General features: G+C 42.2%; 1 protein-coding gene across 1 annotated transcript in view; it reads right to left on the bottom strand.

The window, feature by feature from the left end:
• The window catches only part of ADAMTS6 (ADAM metallopeptidase with thrombospondin type 1 motif 6), a 395,156-nt gene that overhangs the window by 240,795 nt on the left and 133,947 nt on the right, over positions 1-20,414 (bottom strand). The window contains exon 8 of the mRNA XM_019517795.1: positions 501-544. Within this exon, the coding sequence (XP_019373340.1) occupies positions 501-544 (44 nt within the window). The remainder of the gene's footprint in view (positions 1-500; positions 545-20,414) is intronic.

Below are 20,414 nucleotides of genomic sequence, written 5' to 3'. Positions count from 1 at the left end.
CCCCCCCCCCCCCCCCCCCCCAGCCAAAAAACTGGGGAGTCTGCTCATCTGGGCTGGCATTCTCCAGCAGCTCAGGCAGTCTTCGAGCCCGCTTTCTCCCCCCACACAAAAGGGCAAATGTCTGTTCTGTTTGCTCCCAACCTAACCTAGGGTCCTTTGAGTAAAGCTCAACACTTACAGCACTTCCGCCTCAGGCTTTTTGAACATCTGTGCCTACCCTAGGTGTCATCTTCTTCTGCCTGGGACTCCTCTTTATATTTTTTTAAATATATTATAAATAAATATATAAATATATATAAATAAATTATATGGAAATAACAGTAAGTGCTCTCCTCTGATCATTTTTTGGTAAATTTGAATGATCTACTAGGTTTTATCAACACTACCATGAGAAACCTAATTGGCACCAGTGGTAAAAATTAATCAGTTAATCAAGCAAATGATAACTAGCAATAAAGCAAACAGGAAATACCAGCTGAAGTTCCACTTTATAAACTTACCCAATGTTCCACAGGGCTTGTTTTTATAAGTGCAGATATCATATCTGTTGAGAAGGAAAAAACAGATAAATACAAAAGAGGATCCAACCTGTGTGATATTTTATATATTTATCACATTTCTGTTTCTGAGCTCAAGTTGTCAGACCACAATCAGTGCAATTATGTGCTGCCAGCTGGTGTCGGCATTTTCTACACTCTGGTGTAAACCACAAACTGCAATACACTCACAACCTCTGGCCTCATGCCAGTGGGACACCTGCCAGTAAGAAAAAAATGGTTAAAGTAGAGCTTTGTAATCACCAGCTGTATAAAACAGCCTACCATGCTGTTACAGAGTTATAGCAGCATATCTTCAGACTGCTACTGCTTCTTCAAGAGACCCACTAGCAACTTCAGTTCTTCTAAACCTACTTATTCTTTTTTCTTACATTAAACATGGCATATTTTAGAACAAATGAGCCACATTAGTTTTAATTTCTATGGTATCAACTTTTATTCTCATCTTTAAAAAAATGAATTCTTGACAGTTGCTGTGAATATTATTAAAAATCTGATAGAGATATTAGATTTTTTTCTCTAATTACCTTCAGAAGATTACATCTGCTTTAAAAGTAGTCCATGAAACAATTATATATTTTTTTCTATTTTTTTCTCTAGTACATAAAGTTGTGAAAAAAGAAAACTCTGCTCCAACAATCAGTCTCCAGTCAAATAGCATGGTGGAGTAAATTATCAGTGTTTGGGGCTTCAGAAGTAATTAAAATGTTTTCTGAAACAGAGCTGATATACAGTGTAAATAATGTAGCCAGCATGTTTCCAGGGTTTTTGAACCATTTGAAAGCAAAACAATGAAGATGAGGAGACATGGCTTCTTTGGCCCCAGTCTTTTGACTGCTGTATGCATGAAGACCACTATACCCACACGGAACCCCAGTGATTATAATGGGGGGCCTGAATGTCTGTCTGCACCCTGTGTGTCCACTGTTTGCCAGAACAGATTCACTATAGATTAAAATCAGGGCCAATACCTCTATAGTAATTGTGTTGGTGTCCAGACCCAGAGATCCACAACAATGTAGGCACTAGGGAATATTACAAAATCACCTGAAAGCACCCCCACTTATAGAAAATTACTTTACCCATTAAGCAGCACATGTGAATAATGTATGGTACTGAGATAGCTGGTGTTAAGCAGGGCTTTTGAAGGACATACATTTCTTGTATGTAGATGTTAAGTGGGGGAGTGGGAAATAATTGTGGCTGGGAAAAAGTGAGTAGCAGACACTGCAAGGAGAGGCGAGACTGTCTTTGACATATACCTGAAAGATGGAATTTGCTGTAAGATTAACTGCAGAAGCAGTGTGTCCTACTCAACTGAATCAAGTTTCACTGGAGAATCAGACTGATTGCCAGGGAACCAAATTAAGCCTAATGTCTGGTTAGACTTCTGTACTGACTGTATTCAGAGGAAACACAGCCATGTACTAAAATAATTAATTCTCCTTCCATTTCAAGAAAAATGCTGAACATTTTAAATATGAACTGAAAGTGGATTTTTTTCCTACTGACTCTTATTTATAGGGGTGCACCAATAGAGATGTTTTGAGCCGATACCGATGGCCGATTTTAACAAGCCATATTGGCTGATACTGATCCAATTGCCAACATGCAGCCCAGCAGCTTGGCAGCAGTGTCCAGCTGGCAAGTCTGTTGTGGAGGAAGAGGCAAAGGGGGAGGGAAGGGGCTTGTGGGGGGAAGATCAAGGCCCCTATGGTGAGGAAGGGAGTGGGGCTGGGGTAGGGGCAGGGGCAGGCACTGCATAGCCAGAGTAGGCAGGGTGCAGGATGGAGCCACAGGCAGCTTATCTGGGGGGTGCAGAAATGGAGGGACAGTTCTCACCACCGCAAGCACCCCAGGATGGCATGGGTCCCACCCCAAGCACAGTCTGGCCCAGCCCCCCCACCAGGAAAAGTCCAGCACCGTCCCTGGCCCCCAGCCTGCAGCAGCATTTCACCCTCGCTCTGCACACAGATCCAGGGGCATATGCCCCCATGCCCTCCCAGGGTACGTGCAGTGGCAGGAGCCCCTCCACCCCACAGTGCCCTATGGACAAACCGCTCACAGCATCGTCCTCCACCCTGGCTGTGCAGCACCTGCCCCAGCCCCAGTGCCAACCTCACTTCCTCCCTCACTGCGGGGGTCTTGGTCTGCCCCCTCCCATACCCCTCCCCCACAATAGACTTACCAACCAAACGCTGTTGGCAGCACTTCTGGCTGCCTATGTGCTGCGCTGCAGTTGCACTCAAGCATGGCACATTTATCGGTGATATTATCGGCCCCAAAAAGCTGATAGCCAATAATGTCAATTTTCCTTATATCGGTGCCAATACAATATGGGACCAGTGTATCAGTGCACCTCTACTTATTTATTCTAGCCTTGTTTCTCATCATCTCAGATTTTGATTTAAGCTCTTCATACCATGGACTGTCTCTTATCATGTATTTATCCAGTGCCTAACACAACTGGGCTGTCATCGCAGTTGAGGCCAGCAGGCATGGCCATGATATAAATAAATAAATAAATCTGATTCACTCCACTATTATGCTCTTCTCACCCATTTCTTCTGCCCTTATGCACACTCCAGACTTTTCGGGGGAAGTCTATCAGTCTCATACTGGTAGACTTTCCCCTGCCAGGCCATAGTTTATGTGAAATCTGGCCCCATCAGTTTAATTTTTTTTTTTAAATTCAAAAACTCAAAGCAAAAAATTATCAGTTAAAAAAGTCAAGTTCACCTAGTTGCAACACAAAACCATTAACTGGCCTAGATTTGTTGAAAAGGATACACCCTGAGTTCAGGGAATTCACATATCTCACAGAACCATTAGATCAATCTGTCTCATATTTCAAAATTACAGCAAGTGAAAGCAGGCATATCTTGTCTAGTTTGGAGGTTCACTGTGAATATTTTGTGCACCCACAGTTTGGATGCACCAAAACACATTGCCTGCATTTTACAGAAGCAAATGCACCCCTTACTTTAAAGGAATGCATAGACAAAAATTCTTAGCATATTTAGACAGCTTTTGTGTAAGGTTTAACATTTTATAGAGTACTCATCAGCTCATCATTTTTGCAACATTTTAGCCATACATCTGATGTGCATAGCTTACAAATAACAATACTTTTTATGACACTGAATCTTTTCAATTTATTTCTAAAACTTTACTATAGCATTTGCTTAGCCTTAAGAAAGTGGTATACCACAACAGCATTTTGCCTTAAAATCAAGTACACGTCTTTACTTGATTTCTTCCTCAAAAACCTCAAAACCAAAAGAGCTATTTAAACCAAGGAAGGAAAAGCACATTATACATGCTACATATCACTCAACAAAATTAGCTTTTTCTATTATTAGTTTTCCATATCTTTTAAAACTGCCTGAGACAACCAAAGTCTCAGGCAGTCATCGACTTACAGCGTTTCAACTTATGGCAATTCTCACTTGCAGTGCTCCGCCATTTATACCCATGTTATTACTTACAGTGCTGGATCCTCGCACTTATGGCACTACAGGGAAATTTGCAATGAGAAAAAGAGGGCAGCAAAACAAACATCCCTGGATCAGTTTCTCCAAAAGCCATCAAGTGGCCCTAAGTCTCCCCAAAATCTCCCCAAAGAAGCCCTTCTGAATTCCATGACACTGATGAAAGTGTTCCTTCACCTTCTGATTACATAAAATTTTATGTGGTTACTGTATTGCCCTGTTTAATTGATTTATATATAGTACACTTTAGAAAGCTTTGTACTGTACAGTATATATCATTTATACTTGATTAAATGGTGTTAATGGTTGTTTCTATAAACAGTTGGGCATCAGGCCCTTGGTCAAGAACGTAACCCTCTATTATAACATTGTTTCTATGGGAAAATCAGATTCGACTTACACCGTTCCGACTTACAGCACCTTTTCCAGGAACATAACCCGCTGTGAGTGCAAGGACTGCCTGTGACACTAACATGCAAGTAATATACAGTAATACTGAATGTATACATGGGGAAATTACAAATTACAAAGCAGCTGATTTTTAAATACTTTTAAGTATATTGTCAAGTCATATTTCACCCAAAAACATAGTCTTTGTAAATATAAAATTCCACAAAACGTAAGTTCAACAAAAATAAATCAATTACATGTTCCTTGAATACTATCACAAAATATTGCTGGACTGCATGACAGAGCTGAAGGGAGAAATAGTGGAATGAGACAGAGTACTGTTACATGTTAACTTAAATATGCACTAATGGCTGTTAAACCAGGAGTGTCCACACATTAGGGCAGGGAAACATGCTAAGGGCCCTCTGAGTAGCTTAGTTTTCAACCTTTTTTCACTTGCAGACTCCTCTGGAAATTTCCAATGGAGGTGTGGACCCCTTTGAATTGTACGTGTAGATATTCACATACTTTTGAATGATCATAGTACTCTTTTGTGCACCCCTTAGACATAGTCTGTGCACCAACTTTTTAAGGCTGCACACCCACCCAGAGGCATCAGGGCAGCACAGGACATTTACCAGAGGTAAGCTCCTCACTCCTCAGGCAGTGGCTTCTGCCCGAGGTGAAGCAGAGGTGGTGGCAGGGACTGGGGCTGGGGCACTGGGAACTGCTCCGGCTGGCTTTTTTACCTTGTTGCAGCCGGAAATTCTGGCCACCACCTCTTCCGCTGCATCCAGACTTTCATTTAGTTACCTGCTGAGCGGAGGAGGAGTTCTGGGGCCCCAGGAAGGGATCAGGGGGCCCCAGAACTACATCCTTCAGTGGGTCCCCAAAGATTGTGGGCCAGCCCTGCATGGGATTTCCCTCTCATACAAGTTTTAAACCACTGTAAGTTTCTATTTTTGAATTAAGTCACTGCTGATTTGCAAAGGCATAGATAAAAAGAAAATATGGGCCTATAAACACCACAGAAGGAAACCATTGCAGGTAAGCAGATCACATGACTTTTAGTGGTGCACAAAACTCCTTTACTGCTTTTTTTATTTTACTTTTCTTTGGCACAATGTTTGAGTAAAGCTATTTAAATTAATATGTAAGTACCTATAAGAGTTTCTTCAGCTATACATGCTTAAGTACTAGGGTTATGCTGGTATCTGATTTTGTGTGAGGGGAATCGACCCTACCCCTCTAGCTGTTTGTGACAACTGACAATTTTAACTCTTAAATCTGTTCATGAATGTATTATACCCCATAAACACAATACCTTACTACTTTCCTCGAGACGCACTGCAGAGCCCCACCAGGCTTATTCAAACAATACATAAGCATGCTTAAGCAGAACTCAATTACTATTCAGGTGGTCATATGTTTGTTACGCTATTAACGGGAATGGACTGAAGCAGTGCACTCCTGGATTGCTACACCTTAGAGGGAATGTTGCCTAAAGGTAAGAATCCCCCTTCCCACTCCAGGTGCTTTCCAGCCTCCAGGGCTCACCCTTGGCCATTGGAACTCCTTTCCTGTACCCTTCCTCTGTCCCTTAAAACTCCCCCCCATCCTTGCTGCCCCTCAGAACTCCCCTTCTGTCCCATCCCCGTCCTCTGGCTTGCCCGTACTGCAGACACTGTCCCAGGGGAGCAGGCAGGGAAGGGGAACCCTTCCGCTCAGGCACTGCTGCTGGGAGCTGCAGGGCAGCCCAGGCACAAGCTCTGAGTGGCTACAGCAAGAAGGGCCTGGCAGTGGTGAGGGGAAGGTGGCTGCTTTTTCCCTGCACCCAGCAGCAGCAACATCTCCCTGGACACCATCACTGTCACCACTACCTCTGCCACTTGTCATGGGCGGGCAGGTCCAAAAGTAGAAGCAGGGTGGCCCAAGATCAGGGCTGTATGTGTGAGTTCCGGCTGGCCTGCTCCATTTGAAGTGGGTTCAGAGTGGGTGCAGGGGGGCTGGGCCAGGGCTAGGACTGTGCACACAGGTCTCCACCAGCCTCCATGGAGCCAGGGCTGGTGGTGGCAGCAGCCAAAGGGAGCCTACACCTCCTGAGCTGCTTAGAAATGGAGTCCAGCTGTGGAACTGTCCGAATCCCACTGTGGGCCAGGTGGGACCAAGGGACCCACCACAAGCTGGACGAAGTCCCTCCACATGCCGTATTTTGCCCACTCCTAGTCTAGGGGCAGGTCAGAGCAGTACATGTTACAGGATGCATTAAGCCTTAATGGGTGACTGCTCAAAGAACGTGCTAATTTTAACACCAATTAAAATTAGCATGTGCTAAGCATAATGTGTAACAAGGCCCTAAGGGAATTTAGGGATGACTGAGGAAAAGGAAGAGAAAAAGAACATGAGTCAATGATGTCTTACTGTAGCAAGAAAAAGAAACATTATAGTGAGAACTGGATTTATTTAGTCAAGAGAAGAAAAGATAAAGGGGACATGAAAAAAACTTCAAGTATGTTGCTGCAAAGAAGGGGGCATGTGTTTCATGTCCATCAGGGATAGAACAAGAATCAATTCACAAACATTTCAGCAGGGGAAATTTAGGGTAGACATTAGAAACAACTTTCTAACTATAAGGATAACTAGCATTGTAACAGATCACCCATGGAATGTGTAGAACATTTGCCTTCGGAGATTTTAGGAACAAGTTAGACAAACAGTTACCAGGAATGGTTTGATCCTGTCTTGGGTCAGAATGATGGGCTGAATGATCTTGCTATGTCCCTTCCAGTTATATTTCCCATAAACTTATGATTTCTCCCTTGGTCCTCAACCAGCTCCCTCAATTTGTTCCTTTTCTGTTCCTTTTTTCCTCTGGGCAAGAGGAACTTGACCCCCAACCTTCTGTGACATGAAATGTCTTTCCTCTTATATTTACCTGTGTTTCATTATCATAATGTGCGATAATGTACTGGATCCATGTGCGATAATGTACTGGATCCATAATGTACTGGATCCACTCCTGGATACAGACTATCTCAGAATTCCACTTGTTTCCTGTTCAACAAACTCAAGCTTTCCTAATCTTTTTCCTGATCTCTAAATAGAGTCAGCCAGGAAAACCACAGCAATTGCACAATTTAAAATTGAAAATTAAACCAAATTTAAACTAAAAGGTAGCTGGGCTTGAAGCTGGAAATTGTATGTGAACCCACATGCTGGCTCTTGTTCTGAAGTTAACTTACTGATTTAAAATTCATTGGGAATCTTGGGCGTGGACATGAAAATTACAATCATGAATTCATAAGTGATTAGAAAAATTATCTTCAGCTTAACTGGTTATACTTCACATTTCACAGTGTCCACACAGTAACTTATAAGCATTTGTGGCATAAACCCACAGGGAGAAAGTGTAAAGTTTTGGCACTGGATTCTTACTCAGTATACCAATGATATGCATCCTCTAGACTTGCAAACAGACCCAGGCTAAGATCCAGAATGACACGGATAAACTCATGTGCAAATCCAGAATTTTTAAAAGGGGGATGCAGGCGCAGTAACTGATGCTACAGGGGTGGCTGCACCCCCTGCTCCCAGACTTCTGCTCTCTCCTCAGGGCAGGCAGACTATGCTGCAGGAGCAGTAGTCAGGGACATTTTCTTAAGAATCCTGCCCTCCCCACTTTCAGCACCCCCTTCCTTCCCCTCCAGGCTCAGCAGCACCTCCCTTTTGCTCTCTTCCTATTGCCCTTCTTGCCCTTCCTACTTATGCCTCTGAGAGCAGGCAGACCCATATACTGCCATGGCTGTCCCAGCTACTCCTGCTCTGGTACCCCCAAGGCTGGAGAGGTTTCTATACAGAGAACCAAGTTCAGCAAGGGACAGTGATGGCGATAGGTAGGTTCCCCTGTCCCTTCATCTGCTCCCAGGCTGGTGGGGAACACCAAGGGGGGTTGGGTAAGGAGAAGGAACCCACATGCCACCACCGCCATTGCTGCTGAACCCAGTTCTCTATGCAGCCTGGCTGGAGCATGGCAGGACTTAAAGAAAGTCCCTGACTGCTGCTCCCACAGTGTGGTCTGAAAAGGGGATAGGTAAACTGGCAAGATGGTCTATAATGAATCATAAGAAATTAAACAAGTAAAAGTGTAAAGTCCTGTACTTGGGATCCAATAAATTACATGCACAAATACAGACTGAACAGTGAGTGGCTAAGGTTGTATTAATAGGAATTTCATTTGCAAATAAAGGGAAGTGATTCTTCTACTCTATTCAGCACTGGTGGGGCCACACCTGGAGTAGTGTGTCCAGTTTGCGGTCCCACGCTTCACAATGTGGACAAACTGCAAAGCGTCCAGGAGAGAGCAACAAAAATTATTAAAAGCCTGGGACTTCTGAGGAAAGGTTGAAGGAGCTAGGATTATTTAGCCTGAAGAGAAAACTAAGGAAGAATCTGACAATCAAATAAAGAGCAGTTGTAGGCTAAGAAGATATTCAGGAAGGTTAAGGGGAGGTTACAGTGCATTAAAAACAGCCACCTGATCTAAGGTCAGTCAGAACAACGCAGGGGCTAGCAGAGGTGCAAGCGGCATCTGCGGTGGGGATAAGGGGTGCAGGTGGTGTCCAAGGAGGCAGATCAGAGGTAGGCAGGAGCCACAGGTGCAATCAGGGGTGTCCATGGGGGAATAAGTGGGATGGGCAGGCCTGGTCTGCAGGAGGAATTGGGCGCAGGCAGATCCACAGGGGTTGCTGGGATCCAAGAGGCTTTAGCAGGAGCAAAAGGGCTCACAGCGTCTCTAGGGGGTTTGGAGGGAACTGGGCTATTTTTAGCCCCCAACCTGCCCAATGGACCTACACCTCCATCCCTCCTGCCCCTCCCCCCACCAACACTTACTTGCTTGGCTCCTGTCATCCACAAAAGCTGATAAAACTAGAACCTGCGGAGGGAGCCAAGAGGCTAAAAATAGCCTGGTGCCAGAGGGTGGGTAGGAAAAGTGCAGCCCTGGGGCTCCAGCCAGCAGCTGGGCTCTCAGCCCTGGTGCTATGCAGGTAACTGTGCAAGTTTCCCTCAATTTATGCGGGTTCTGTATATGTGAATTTGCTCTTAATGCAATGACCCTTTTTATATCCAAAATTTGTTATATGTGAAGTAAATTCACTCTTATACAATTGGCATGGCACCACCTCCACCCCTGAGCAGGTAAGTTTGTCAGAGGAGGGCAAAGGGCCATGGGGCCAGGACCCCACTCACCTCAGCCCCTGCTGCAGCTGCTTTGGGAGCAGCTGACACCAGCTCCCTGCAGCCGCTGGGCTGTGCCATGCCCTGAGCCCCCCAGGGCTCCACCTGTCCCCATTGTCCATAGGGAGAAGCAGAGGCCCAGGCCTGCAGCAGGGAGCAAAGCAGAGGGAACTGTAAGTGGGTGCAGGGTGTGGGATGAGGGGGCACAGCTCTTGTTGCTACATGCAACCCAGGAGGGCTGCGGGCTGGAGGGCTGCACTGAGCTCTTCCCAGGGGGTGTGTGCCCCCAGATCTGTCCATGGGACATGAGCAGGCTGGCACTGCAGGCTGGGGCCGGCACTCAGCGGCAGTGCTGGAAGGGCTACTTGCAGGAGGCTACAGCAAATTTTGGGGTGGCAGTAGCCCCCCTCCCAGCACTGCCACCCACTCTGAGCGCTGGGAAGAGCCCAGTACCACTGCCGGCCCCAACCAGCAGCAGCAGTCTGCTCTTCTCCCATGCACACATCTGGGGGCACATGCCCCCCCTGGAAGAGCCTGGCACAGCCCCCCAGTCCACAGCTTTCCCGGGGTGTGCCTAGCAGCAAGAGTGACGCCCCCCCACCCCGCACCTATTTACAGTTCCCTCCACTTTGCTCCCTGCTGCAGCCCCAGGAACGACCAACAGGCCGCACCCCTCCCCTCACCCCTTTCCTAGTCCCAGCCTTACTCCCTCCCTCCCTCACCACTGTGGGAACATATCCCTATTTCCTACATTATAAACTGGGTTCCCTTTATGCAAATTCGATTCATGTGCAGTTTTCTGGGAACACATATACCACATAAATCAAGGGAACCCTGTACTGAAGTTCAATGCACCAATCTAACCTAGATCAGTTAAGTTTGAGTGTACTTGGATCCAGGTCTATCTTAGACCAGATTCTGCCACTTCTAGACTGGTCTATGTTCACAGAACATCTGTACTGTTATGGGTTTAGACTGACTTCTGATCACTGAGACTGGCTATGATGTAAGGTCTGCACCTTGGCAAACTAAGTTAGATCAGGCGGCCACTTTAACCCAGTCTAACCTCCCCACATTGTTGGCACTTAACTGTAGAAGAGGACGGAGATGGGCTTTTCTTTGTGGCTGTAGGAGACAGGACTGGGAGCAATTGTCTCAAGCTGCAGCAGAGGAAATACAAGCTGGAATTTAAAAGGAGCTTTCTGGCTATGAGGCTGATCAAGCAGTGGAAAAGGCTACCTATGTTGTAGAATTTCTATCCTTGGAAATTGTCAAGAACATGTTGGTCAAACACTTTAGCTGGGATGCTTTACACAGGAATGATCCTGCTTTGAACAGGGGGCTAAACTAGAATACCTTGTGACAGCCTTTCTGACCCTACTTTCCTATGATACTATGATCCTCTTTCACAGATCTAGGTTCTATTATTTCATTACTTTCCCATCACCACGCCAAAATTGAGGTGAAGTTAATGGGTAAGATATAGCTAAAGCTGGACTAGAAACAAGTTTCTATGTCTGCCTCAAGTACACTGCTAGTGTTTGTGCCATGTAATTTTGGCAGCTAAGCAATGGAACCTTACCCTCAAGGGCATGGACAGGTAATCACAGATAAATTTTCTTATTCCTTATTGTGATATGGGACGCATATCAGCTCCAAGGGTATTTTCATAGCACTGTGTTCCCAGGATGACTGCAGAATTATCCTTGAAAAACAGCTATTCAAAAGAAGTAGATTGTTCATACTCCATTATACCCTGAGACCTAAGGCATAGAGAACCTTTCTGCTATCCCCACCCCCCAGAACGAAATTAATTTTTTTTCTTAAATTGCTGTTTTCTAGTGAAGAAGGTTGATAACTGGAAGATGGCAAGCAAGCTGAGTGACCATGATCATTGAAATGAGAGAGTTTATGATCCTTGATCCTAAGGAAAGAAGAAAAGAAGAACAGCAGAATAACAAATTAGCTTTCATAAGAGTGGAAAATAACAAACTGGTAGGCACTATATCCCATGAGTGGCAAATCTACAGGAAGGATACCAGAAGAACTGGTTGTTAAAAACATAACAAGGGCATAAGAACATTCTATCCTGATGCAAAGAAAGGACAGAGAGTCTGGCTTGCTTACACAGTAACTCATCAAAAACTTGAGAATTTTTTTTAATCTAACAAAAACCAAAAACTTAGCCATACTTCTTAAGATGCAAAAAAGTATGCTACCGGCATACAGGGACAAAATCAGGAAGGCCAGCAAGGGTCACGTCAGGTAATAAAAAAGCATTCCATAAATACATTATAAGTCACAGGAAGACCAAAGAAAGTGTAGGTCTCTTACTGAATGTAGAGCAGAAGCTAACAGCGGACAGTGCAAAGACAGCTGAAATCTTTAATCTTTTTTTTTTGTTCATTTCACTCTTCATAAAAAAGGTCAACTATCTAATGATAAGCAGAGTCAGTGGCCAGGACAGAGAAGGTAAATATAATCAGCCTACAATAGGAAAATAACAGTTTAGTGATTACTTAGGGATATTTTCAAAGCAGTAGAGCTGGATGAAATGTATCCTAGAATATTCAAGGAATTAGCTGAAGTAATTGCGTTAGCTATTAGCCTTGAGAACCCATTGGGCTTGTTCACACCATGATAGTGGTGTGTCCAGCTAGCCTATCCCTAAGCATTCTTGTCAGAAATGTACTTTGGCATTGGCAGCACACAGATAGGCATTGATGAGTGGGAAATGTACATGTAAGCCCCAGCTGGAGCATGCCACCAGTGTGGTACTGGCATTCCTGAGGAGGTCAGAGAAAGTCCTACAAAAATGGAAAAAGGTAAATACAATGTCCATTGTTAAAGGACCTACTACATGGTGAGTCCATAAATGGTTGGATAATCAACATAAAGAACAGCCAGCAATGGCTGTATGTCAAACTGGAGAGACTATGTTAGGTTCCCTAACTAACACACTGGACACAATAATAGACAATGAATTGCAGTATGTAATTGAGTGTACACTTAATAAATCTGCAAATGACACAAAGAGTGGTAGGCTAGCAGACACTTCATAGGACAGGATTAGAATTCCTGATAAATTGGAAAAATGGGATGAAATAAATAGGATGTATTCCAATAAGCATAAATGCAAAACATACTATACTTTGGTAGAAACAATCACACATACAATGGGAAGCAACTGGGTAGGCTGAAGTACTGTATAAAAGAACCTGTAGTTACTGTGGACTGCAAGCAAAACAGTAAGCCAACAGCATACTGTTTTTGCAAAAAAACTAACAGCATCCAGGGATGTGTTGGTAGGAATGCCATATGCCAATCAGAGGAACTGATTCTTCAATAATATTCAATATTGGTGACGCCTCATATGGAGTACTGTGTCCAGTTTTAGATACCACACTTCAAGAAAGATGTGGACAAATTGGAAAAAGACAAAGGAGAGCAACAAAAATTTATTAGAGGACCTGAAAACAAGACATATGCTGATAGGTTAAATGAACTAGGTTTATTTAGTCTGGTGAAGAGAAGGCAGAAAAGAGATCTGATAAGTCTTCAAGTACAAAAATAACTTTCTAACTATGAGGTCCCTGCTACATATTACATACATTATGCAATTAACTGGTTAAATAACGCAGTAAATTTAGACCAGTCACAAATGCAAAGTAAGACTGGCCACAAGTGAAAAGTAATTATCCCATAACTAACTAGTTAATCATACAATAAATTTAGACCGACCACACATGCAAAGTAATTATCACACCATAAAAATGACAGTCCAGCTATAAAAAAAGCCAACCAGCTATAAGGTTAGTGCTTAAAAATGTATGACAACTCTACAGCAGGTGTCTATCCAGCTTTAATCTGAACATGTAGCAGGACCTTAAGGGTGGTCAAGTACTGGAATAGATTACCTGGAGAGGTTCTGGAGTCCCAGTCACTGGATGTTAAGTGCAGATTAGACAAACATTAACCTGGAGTAGTTTAAACCAGGATGATTCTGCCTTCAGCACATAGGCTGCCTATACATATGCTTGGGGGGGTAGGGAGGGGGCGCATTTTAATTAAAGCAGTTCCTGGAGAGTCACTCTAACTAGAACACTTCACAATCATGTGCATTAAGCCCCCACATGTTTAAAAATGGCCACAGGACACTTTATCTAAAGCTCATTCGACAAGGCTTAGACCAAGCACTCCACAGACATTTTAAAGCACGCAGGGGCTTATACATGTGACTGTGAGGCCACACTGGAGCATTCTAATTAGAACACAGAGAAAACTCGATTAATTAAGTCTGCTCCAACTCATTCTAATTAGAACATGAATCAGCATGTGTATAGGCAACCATAGTTAGCTTAGATAACCTCCTGAGCTACCCAGCAGATCTTAGTACAGGAGATGTGATTTCTCTACCCTGAGAGCCTCATTTCTTTCTAGGGACGAAGTTTTGATGACTAAATCAAAAAAATATTTCTTGAATTTACATTAGGAATGAATTATGTGGAAATTACGAGGACTGACTCTTTGAATTAAGTACAGGAGAGGGGTTTTGTTACAGAAAGCTCTCAACTTCAAAAAGTAAAACTCAGCCTAGTGGAGGTAGCAGACAAATGATGCTCTACTCAAATGGATAGGGAGTATAATAATACTGGCCCTGGAGAGATTCAATCTGGATAGAGTTGTTAGAACTATGAAACAAGTTTCCAAGGTTGTGCTCTGCAGTTTGTGGGTTAGCACTCTAAGGAAGCTTTTATTGTTGGTATTAATACAAAACTACTTCTTGTTGAACATGCTGTGAATAGTATGCTATGGTCTTGACCTTTTTTCCTTGGACAACCATAAAAGCCCCCTTAAGAGAACTCAGGGCTATGTTCCACTTGTTTAACATGGTAATTAAACTATGAACTTTACGCAGGCTCTGGAATAAGTTCTGCTTTTTACTTCATTTTAGGGTCAATGAGAGTTATAATCACTTCATTCAAGCATTCATTTTAAACTTGAATGATCCCAGCTGGTAGACTGGTTTTGCAATAGATCTCCTTCTCCTTTGAGATAACATCAAGAACATAGATGATACTCTTCATACCTTAAATACTGTGTGCACCTATCTCTATTGACATACATGTCTCTCACATAGGTACAATGAGTTACGCGAGTAATAGGGGAGTTATTCCCTTTCAGAAAGGCAACAGGTTTATGAAAGGAAATCAATAGCAGAGACTGAAGTCCTAATGAGGACTCAGATGGTAAACAAGTCTAAGAGGGGGACAATTTATGAGATTCCACTGTCATAAAAGTACAAGTTTTTCATCTGCTGGTGTGTGACAAATAGAACTGCTAGTGATAGATATATGTCCTCTAAGATGCTACCAGCAATGTGTCCTTGGCCAGCTACTCATGACTACCTGAAAATTGTCTGCTGAGGTGAACTACTAGCAAGTTATGAATACCTGAAAGATGTAGGGCCAACAGTGTGAACTGGTGATGAATACACCAAGGCTACAGCCAAATGGCCACCCAGTAAGGTACAAATGAATAGATTCTTCCTTAACTGTGAAGATAATATATAGTCTTGGTGCTGCCTATCAGAACTTGGACTGTGGAACCTTAAAGCATGAAAGTTTTGCACCGCAGGCAGACAGGCTCTGAATCCCAGGATGTTTATGTGCAGAAAAGCTGCCTGGTGGGACCACACGCCCAAATTTAGAAGAAGATCTGTATGCATTCTACATCCCTAAAAGGTGGTGCCCATCATGAGAGTCTTGATAAGTGAAGATACAGAACAGGGTACTTCATTCTGCACCTTACAAATATATTTCTACTATAACAAGGAGACTTTTTGCCGAACAAGAACTACCATATCCATGTGATGCCTGTTGGATAAATACAGTGATTTTAGCCACCCTTGTTCAGAGTGGAAATTAAGTCTTATAAGCTGCATTACTTAGATGCATGCATGTGTCCCAGATATCTGAAGTATACTCTTACTGATGTCTCTGAGGGGCCTGAATTTGGTTGAGGCACTTAATTATGGTTTAGACTCTTTTTTTTGTAGAAGTTAAACTCTCATTGACCTTCCATCTAACACTGCTCCTAGGATCTCTCTGCTTTCAGTTTAAGGAAATGTGGAATTTTTCTGTTAACTTTGAGGTATAGTACAACAAAGACCTATAGGATCACTTGTTAAAAGTTGGTCATATGTTGTGCTAATCATCTAGGATTAACCAGCCATTAAACTACAGATAAACCTGGATCCTTTAGATGGACTGTCGCTATTGCCAATGACTTGGTAAATACCCTTGTTATCATAGAAAGAAAGACCATACATCATTAGTAGCAAGATGTTTCTGCTAAGGATATTATGTATGGATGTACAGATATATAAAAATGTAACTACAGTACAATCCTCATCATTTGAAATCACACCCCCACAAGTAATCAATCTGATTCCATACTAATACTAAGTTCACATAGCAATTCCCATAATTAACACTTTCTACTATCTTTAATTGACTGCAGTCCCCTCATTCTGGTGAGCCATCGCCTGAACTCAGTTATTCACATCTTCATCACTTCTCAGAGGGACTATAACAAAGCAATATACCTGATTATGAGGCCCTAGTGCTTAGGTAACTCCAGGTAATATAGAACCTTGCAGTGCATCTCTTCAGGAGTACGGGCAACTATGAATACATCGGACCTGTTCTTTGCTCTCTACACTATCATCCCATAAAATATCAAGCCAAGTTCAAAGTCTTGGTTCTTATTTTCAAGGAGTTCCCTGGTCAGAGCTTTAAAAATCTAAACAGTACCCTAAAATGAATAACTGCATTTTTCCAACAGACTGGAACTCAACAATAAAATGAAGATCATTAATGTAGGAGACATAAATTTCTCCTGGGCCCATCTAAGCCTGTGGAACGACCTCCCTCAGGAATTAATGACTATCACAAACTTTTCACTCTCTGTTTCAATTACAAAACAAATTTCTTTGACCCTGGCTCCTCTAACACATATAGAACAGCATAAAAAAAAAACAAAGCAAGCATGCAAGCCCCCCTAAGTCACTCTGCTACATACACCTGCTTTTGCCTTTGGGGAGAGAGTTAATTCCACAACAAACATATAAAATATGTTAGTTAGACACTACAATGATCACCTTGAAATAAATATCTATACGTAACAAAGCAGCTGGAGCATTAGAATTGAGACCATCCTGACCTTGAAATGATGGATTAATTTGTTTAGACATCAGAGGTCCAGAATGAGATACCAGCCCTGTTCTTTGAAATGAGAAAATAATGAAAATAATCCCCCTGTATGCTAAGAACACCAACTTCAACACTCAACAATATATCAAGAGAAGGGTCCTTCAAAGTATATAAATGACTCAAAGAAAAGCTAGCTTGCTTATTACTGATTTTAAAATTGCATCATTTTAAATTAAAAGATAATCCAATTTGATTGTAGATTGCTTTCCAACCTTCCATGTACTCATGTCAAGCCAGGTGTTGCTTACAAAGCACTGGATACTCTGCAGCTTTTCTTGGTTCAGCAAGACATGTAAGTTCATCCATTCCATGGCAGAATTATCTTCTATTCTGGTAAAGATACTGCACAATTATCATGAATGAATGGATTAATTAGTCATTGCCACTAATCCTCTTGGAGTGACAAGTTAACTGGATTTTATTGTATATATAGTTATTTCATTCTTTTATTGCCACACCCATAAAACTCCCTTCTGCAGTTTCTCTTGCACTTTTCCCAACTTTGAAACACTTGTTTTGGGTTTTTGGTTGTAGCTGTGTTGGTCTAAGAACTAAAACCTTGCCTGCCAAACACTTGTTTTCACTTTCAAGTCTTCGTATTACTCCTTCCCTCTTGCCCCTGCCATCTTTCTAAATGCCCCTTTATTCTTTTCTCATCCCTTTCTTCATGTTATTAATTCTGATATTCCTTATACTTGGAATATTTTGCTTGAACTCATTCATTCAGCCCTCAGCTACACAAGACAAGTAGTTCTGCAAATCATATGTGCAGGAACACTCAGCCCTCTTTGACATCTAATACCCACACATACATTTGCACACTACATACCCAAGAGAAAAAGAAGTGCTGCTATGGGAATGCACCTTGTCAACCACCTGTATCTGACTGTATCAGTTATGTCCAAATCCTGACATCAGTTACATCAGTGTAAATCCAGACAAATACAAGGAAGTCCAATAAATTATTATAGATTCATACTGGTAAACACATCTGTCTCTTAAGATATAAGCATTTTAGGTATCTGATTTGTCTTCCTCAATGTCTTGTACAGATATAATAATAAGAATTTGCCAGCTATGAGATTATTTTATTACCTATTATCCATCTATAAACAGATAGGCTGCTTACAGATATGGAAAAAAATATGGTGCTTTACTTGGCACACCCCTGCACTGAGCACAGCACATACCCAAAAGAGGCACTGCATTAGTTGGACCCAGTTCACCCAAAATCTGTGTAAACTGGGAGCTTCAGCAGGTTTTTTTGGCGCTTTTATCTAATAGCTGACTGAATCAGCTATTAGATAAAAGCATCAAAAAGCCCTGCTATAGTAATCGATACAGAAGCTGCAGAGCTGAGTTGAACTAATGTGCTGTCTCTTCTGGTAAAGCACTGTTTTGTTTTGCTTTGTTTTTTCATGTCTGTCAGTGCCCATATTTATTATTCATCTGTGTTGCTGAAACTACTGGTGGACACTGTATTATAAACCCTGTCATGTATTCGACAGTTTCTTCTTTATTGCTATTCTGCACCCTGGAGGAGCACTTAAGTGTACACCTGTTCTGTTAGGATGATATCCTGGTTCTATTGAAATCAGCTGCAAAACTGGATCAGCTGTGGATGGTGCCAGCAGGTTCCTGACAGGGACTGGGGTGACTGCCTGAGCTGATGCAGTGATGCAGTAGTGTCACCTGCAGACCCAGGAGAATGTCCTGATCCCCAGCAGGAAGCTGCTGCCTGTTCCACAGCTAATGTTGGTGCCCACCTGATGCTGCTACTGGTGCACAGGCCAGGAACTGGTGTAAGCTGTGGGGCCATGATCTAAGTGCAGGACATTTGGGGCAGGTAAGGAAAAGAGAGAGGAAGTGGGGCGGAGGGGGAACCAGAGAGAGGCCACCACCCCACACCACTGAAGACACTGTATTTTGAAACTTTTTCATCTGAACCCTCATACAATAAGGGTACTTTTAAAGCACTCTGCAGTCATGCACTTCAGTTTGGTCACAGCCATAGAGTACTTTCAGGGGCCAGATTTTTGAGTGAAAATTGTCAGTTCTGTTTGGGCCTTGAGATATCCAAAAGACTGACTAAATCTTCAGGACAGGGGTCATGTTCAACAAATCCATTTTTCTCATACAATAGAGCCATCTAATGCAAGGACAACATTCAGTGGTACAGGATTCAAAACTTTCTAAAGGGTAAGCCCAAGACTGCATACTAAATTCCCAAAGATCTAAAACCAATTGCAAATGCTATCCTTTCTTATTCAAAGTATAAGAAGCACTTCAGCCAGTCTTCACTAAAACAAATACTTACATAAAATACAGAAATACAAAAATAAAAACACGAACAACTTTCCTCCCTGAGAAGGGGAAGAAAGGAGGATATAAACTAGTTATGTTTGTTTAATGCACTGTCTAGAAGGTGGTCATATACACTAAGGATAGATATCATGGTATAAGAATTTCAATAGAATAACTTTATTGCAAACTATCATTATTAGAACATCAGTCACTCTGTAATGGCTGCTCCACAGTGTAAAGAAGAAAGTTCCAAATATAAATACAGATACATTTTGTTGCTGGACTCATTGCAGTCTTGATCTTACAAGTAGGTCAGCTCAGGCTCTGCACTTGCCAAAAACTCCAGTTATCTCCATACAGGTCAGTACAAGACACTAGGATGTGTCCACGTGAACTAAGTCACTTGGTTGACTGAGTGCTGAATTTGGTTAAGTCATTTAGTTAAACCTTGAAACAGCATTCTTACAGTTCAATGTATACCTCAGCATGGAAAACTGACTGATTTGAGATTCTTTTGTATATAGTTTTTGCTTTCATCACATCTTCATTCATGGGGAAAAAGATAGAGTCTAGTTCTTTTCTCCTGTATGTTTACTAGTTTTCACTACACAGCTGCTGTGACACAGCACTATCAACTATTCTACTTTTGATTAAACTCCTGTTCCCATTGCCTTGGATGTTAAATTCTCACTGACATCAACAGAATGAGCTCAAGCCTTTTCAGTGAAGAAACAATGAAAACTTTTAAAAAGAAATATTATAAAAATGGAAAAAGCCTGTGTTGAAATTATGCCAAAATATACGACTAGAACAAACTTATGTTTTATATTTTTAAAAGCCTCATGTAGATCTTGGATAAGGCAAGAGTGGCCTGTGATCTTTGTTATGTCTTCTGAACTAAATTCCTAAATAAAAGAGGGGAGACTTCACAAAAGAAAAGCTGCTTTTTTTTTACTAAGTTCTTATGTCTTACTTATGTCCTTAGCCAGCTAAGCCATTAATCATTGTTATGCTTCATCATTTTTCTAAAATAAACATAAGAAGCAGCTTGAATAAAGCAAATAAGAACTCTACTTACGGCCAGCTCATAGACTTCTAATACACCAGTGCTGATGATACGTAAAAGCAAATGGGAAATGTGCGTTAACTAAAAGCGAGAACGT

Source organism: Gavialis gangeticus, unplaced genomic scaffold (genome assembly GCF_001723915.1).
Source record: "Gavialis gangeticus isolate Ggan-Ray unplaced genomic scaffold, GavGan_comp1, whole genome shotgun sequence".
In the NCBI taxonomy this organism is placed as follows: Eukaryota; Metazoa; Chordata; order Crocodylia; family Gavialidae; genus Gavialis; species Gavialis gangeticus.
The sequence above is the reverse complement of the archived record's forward strand: the minus strand, read 5'-3'. Positions and strand labels throughout refer to the sequence as shown.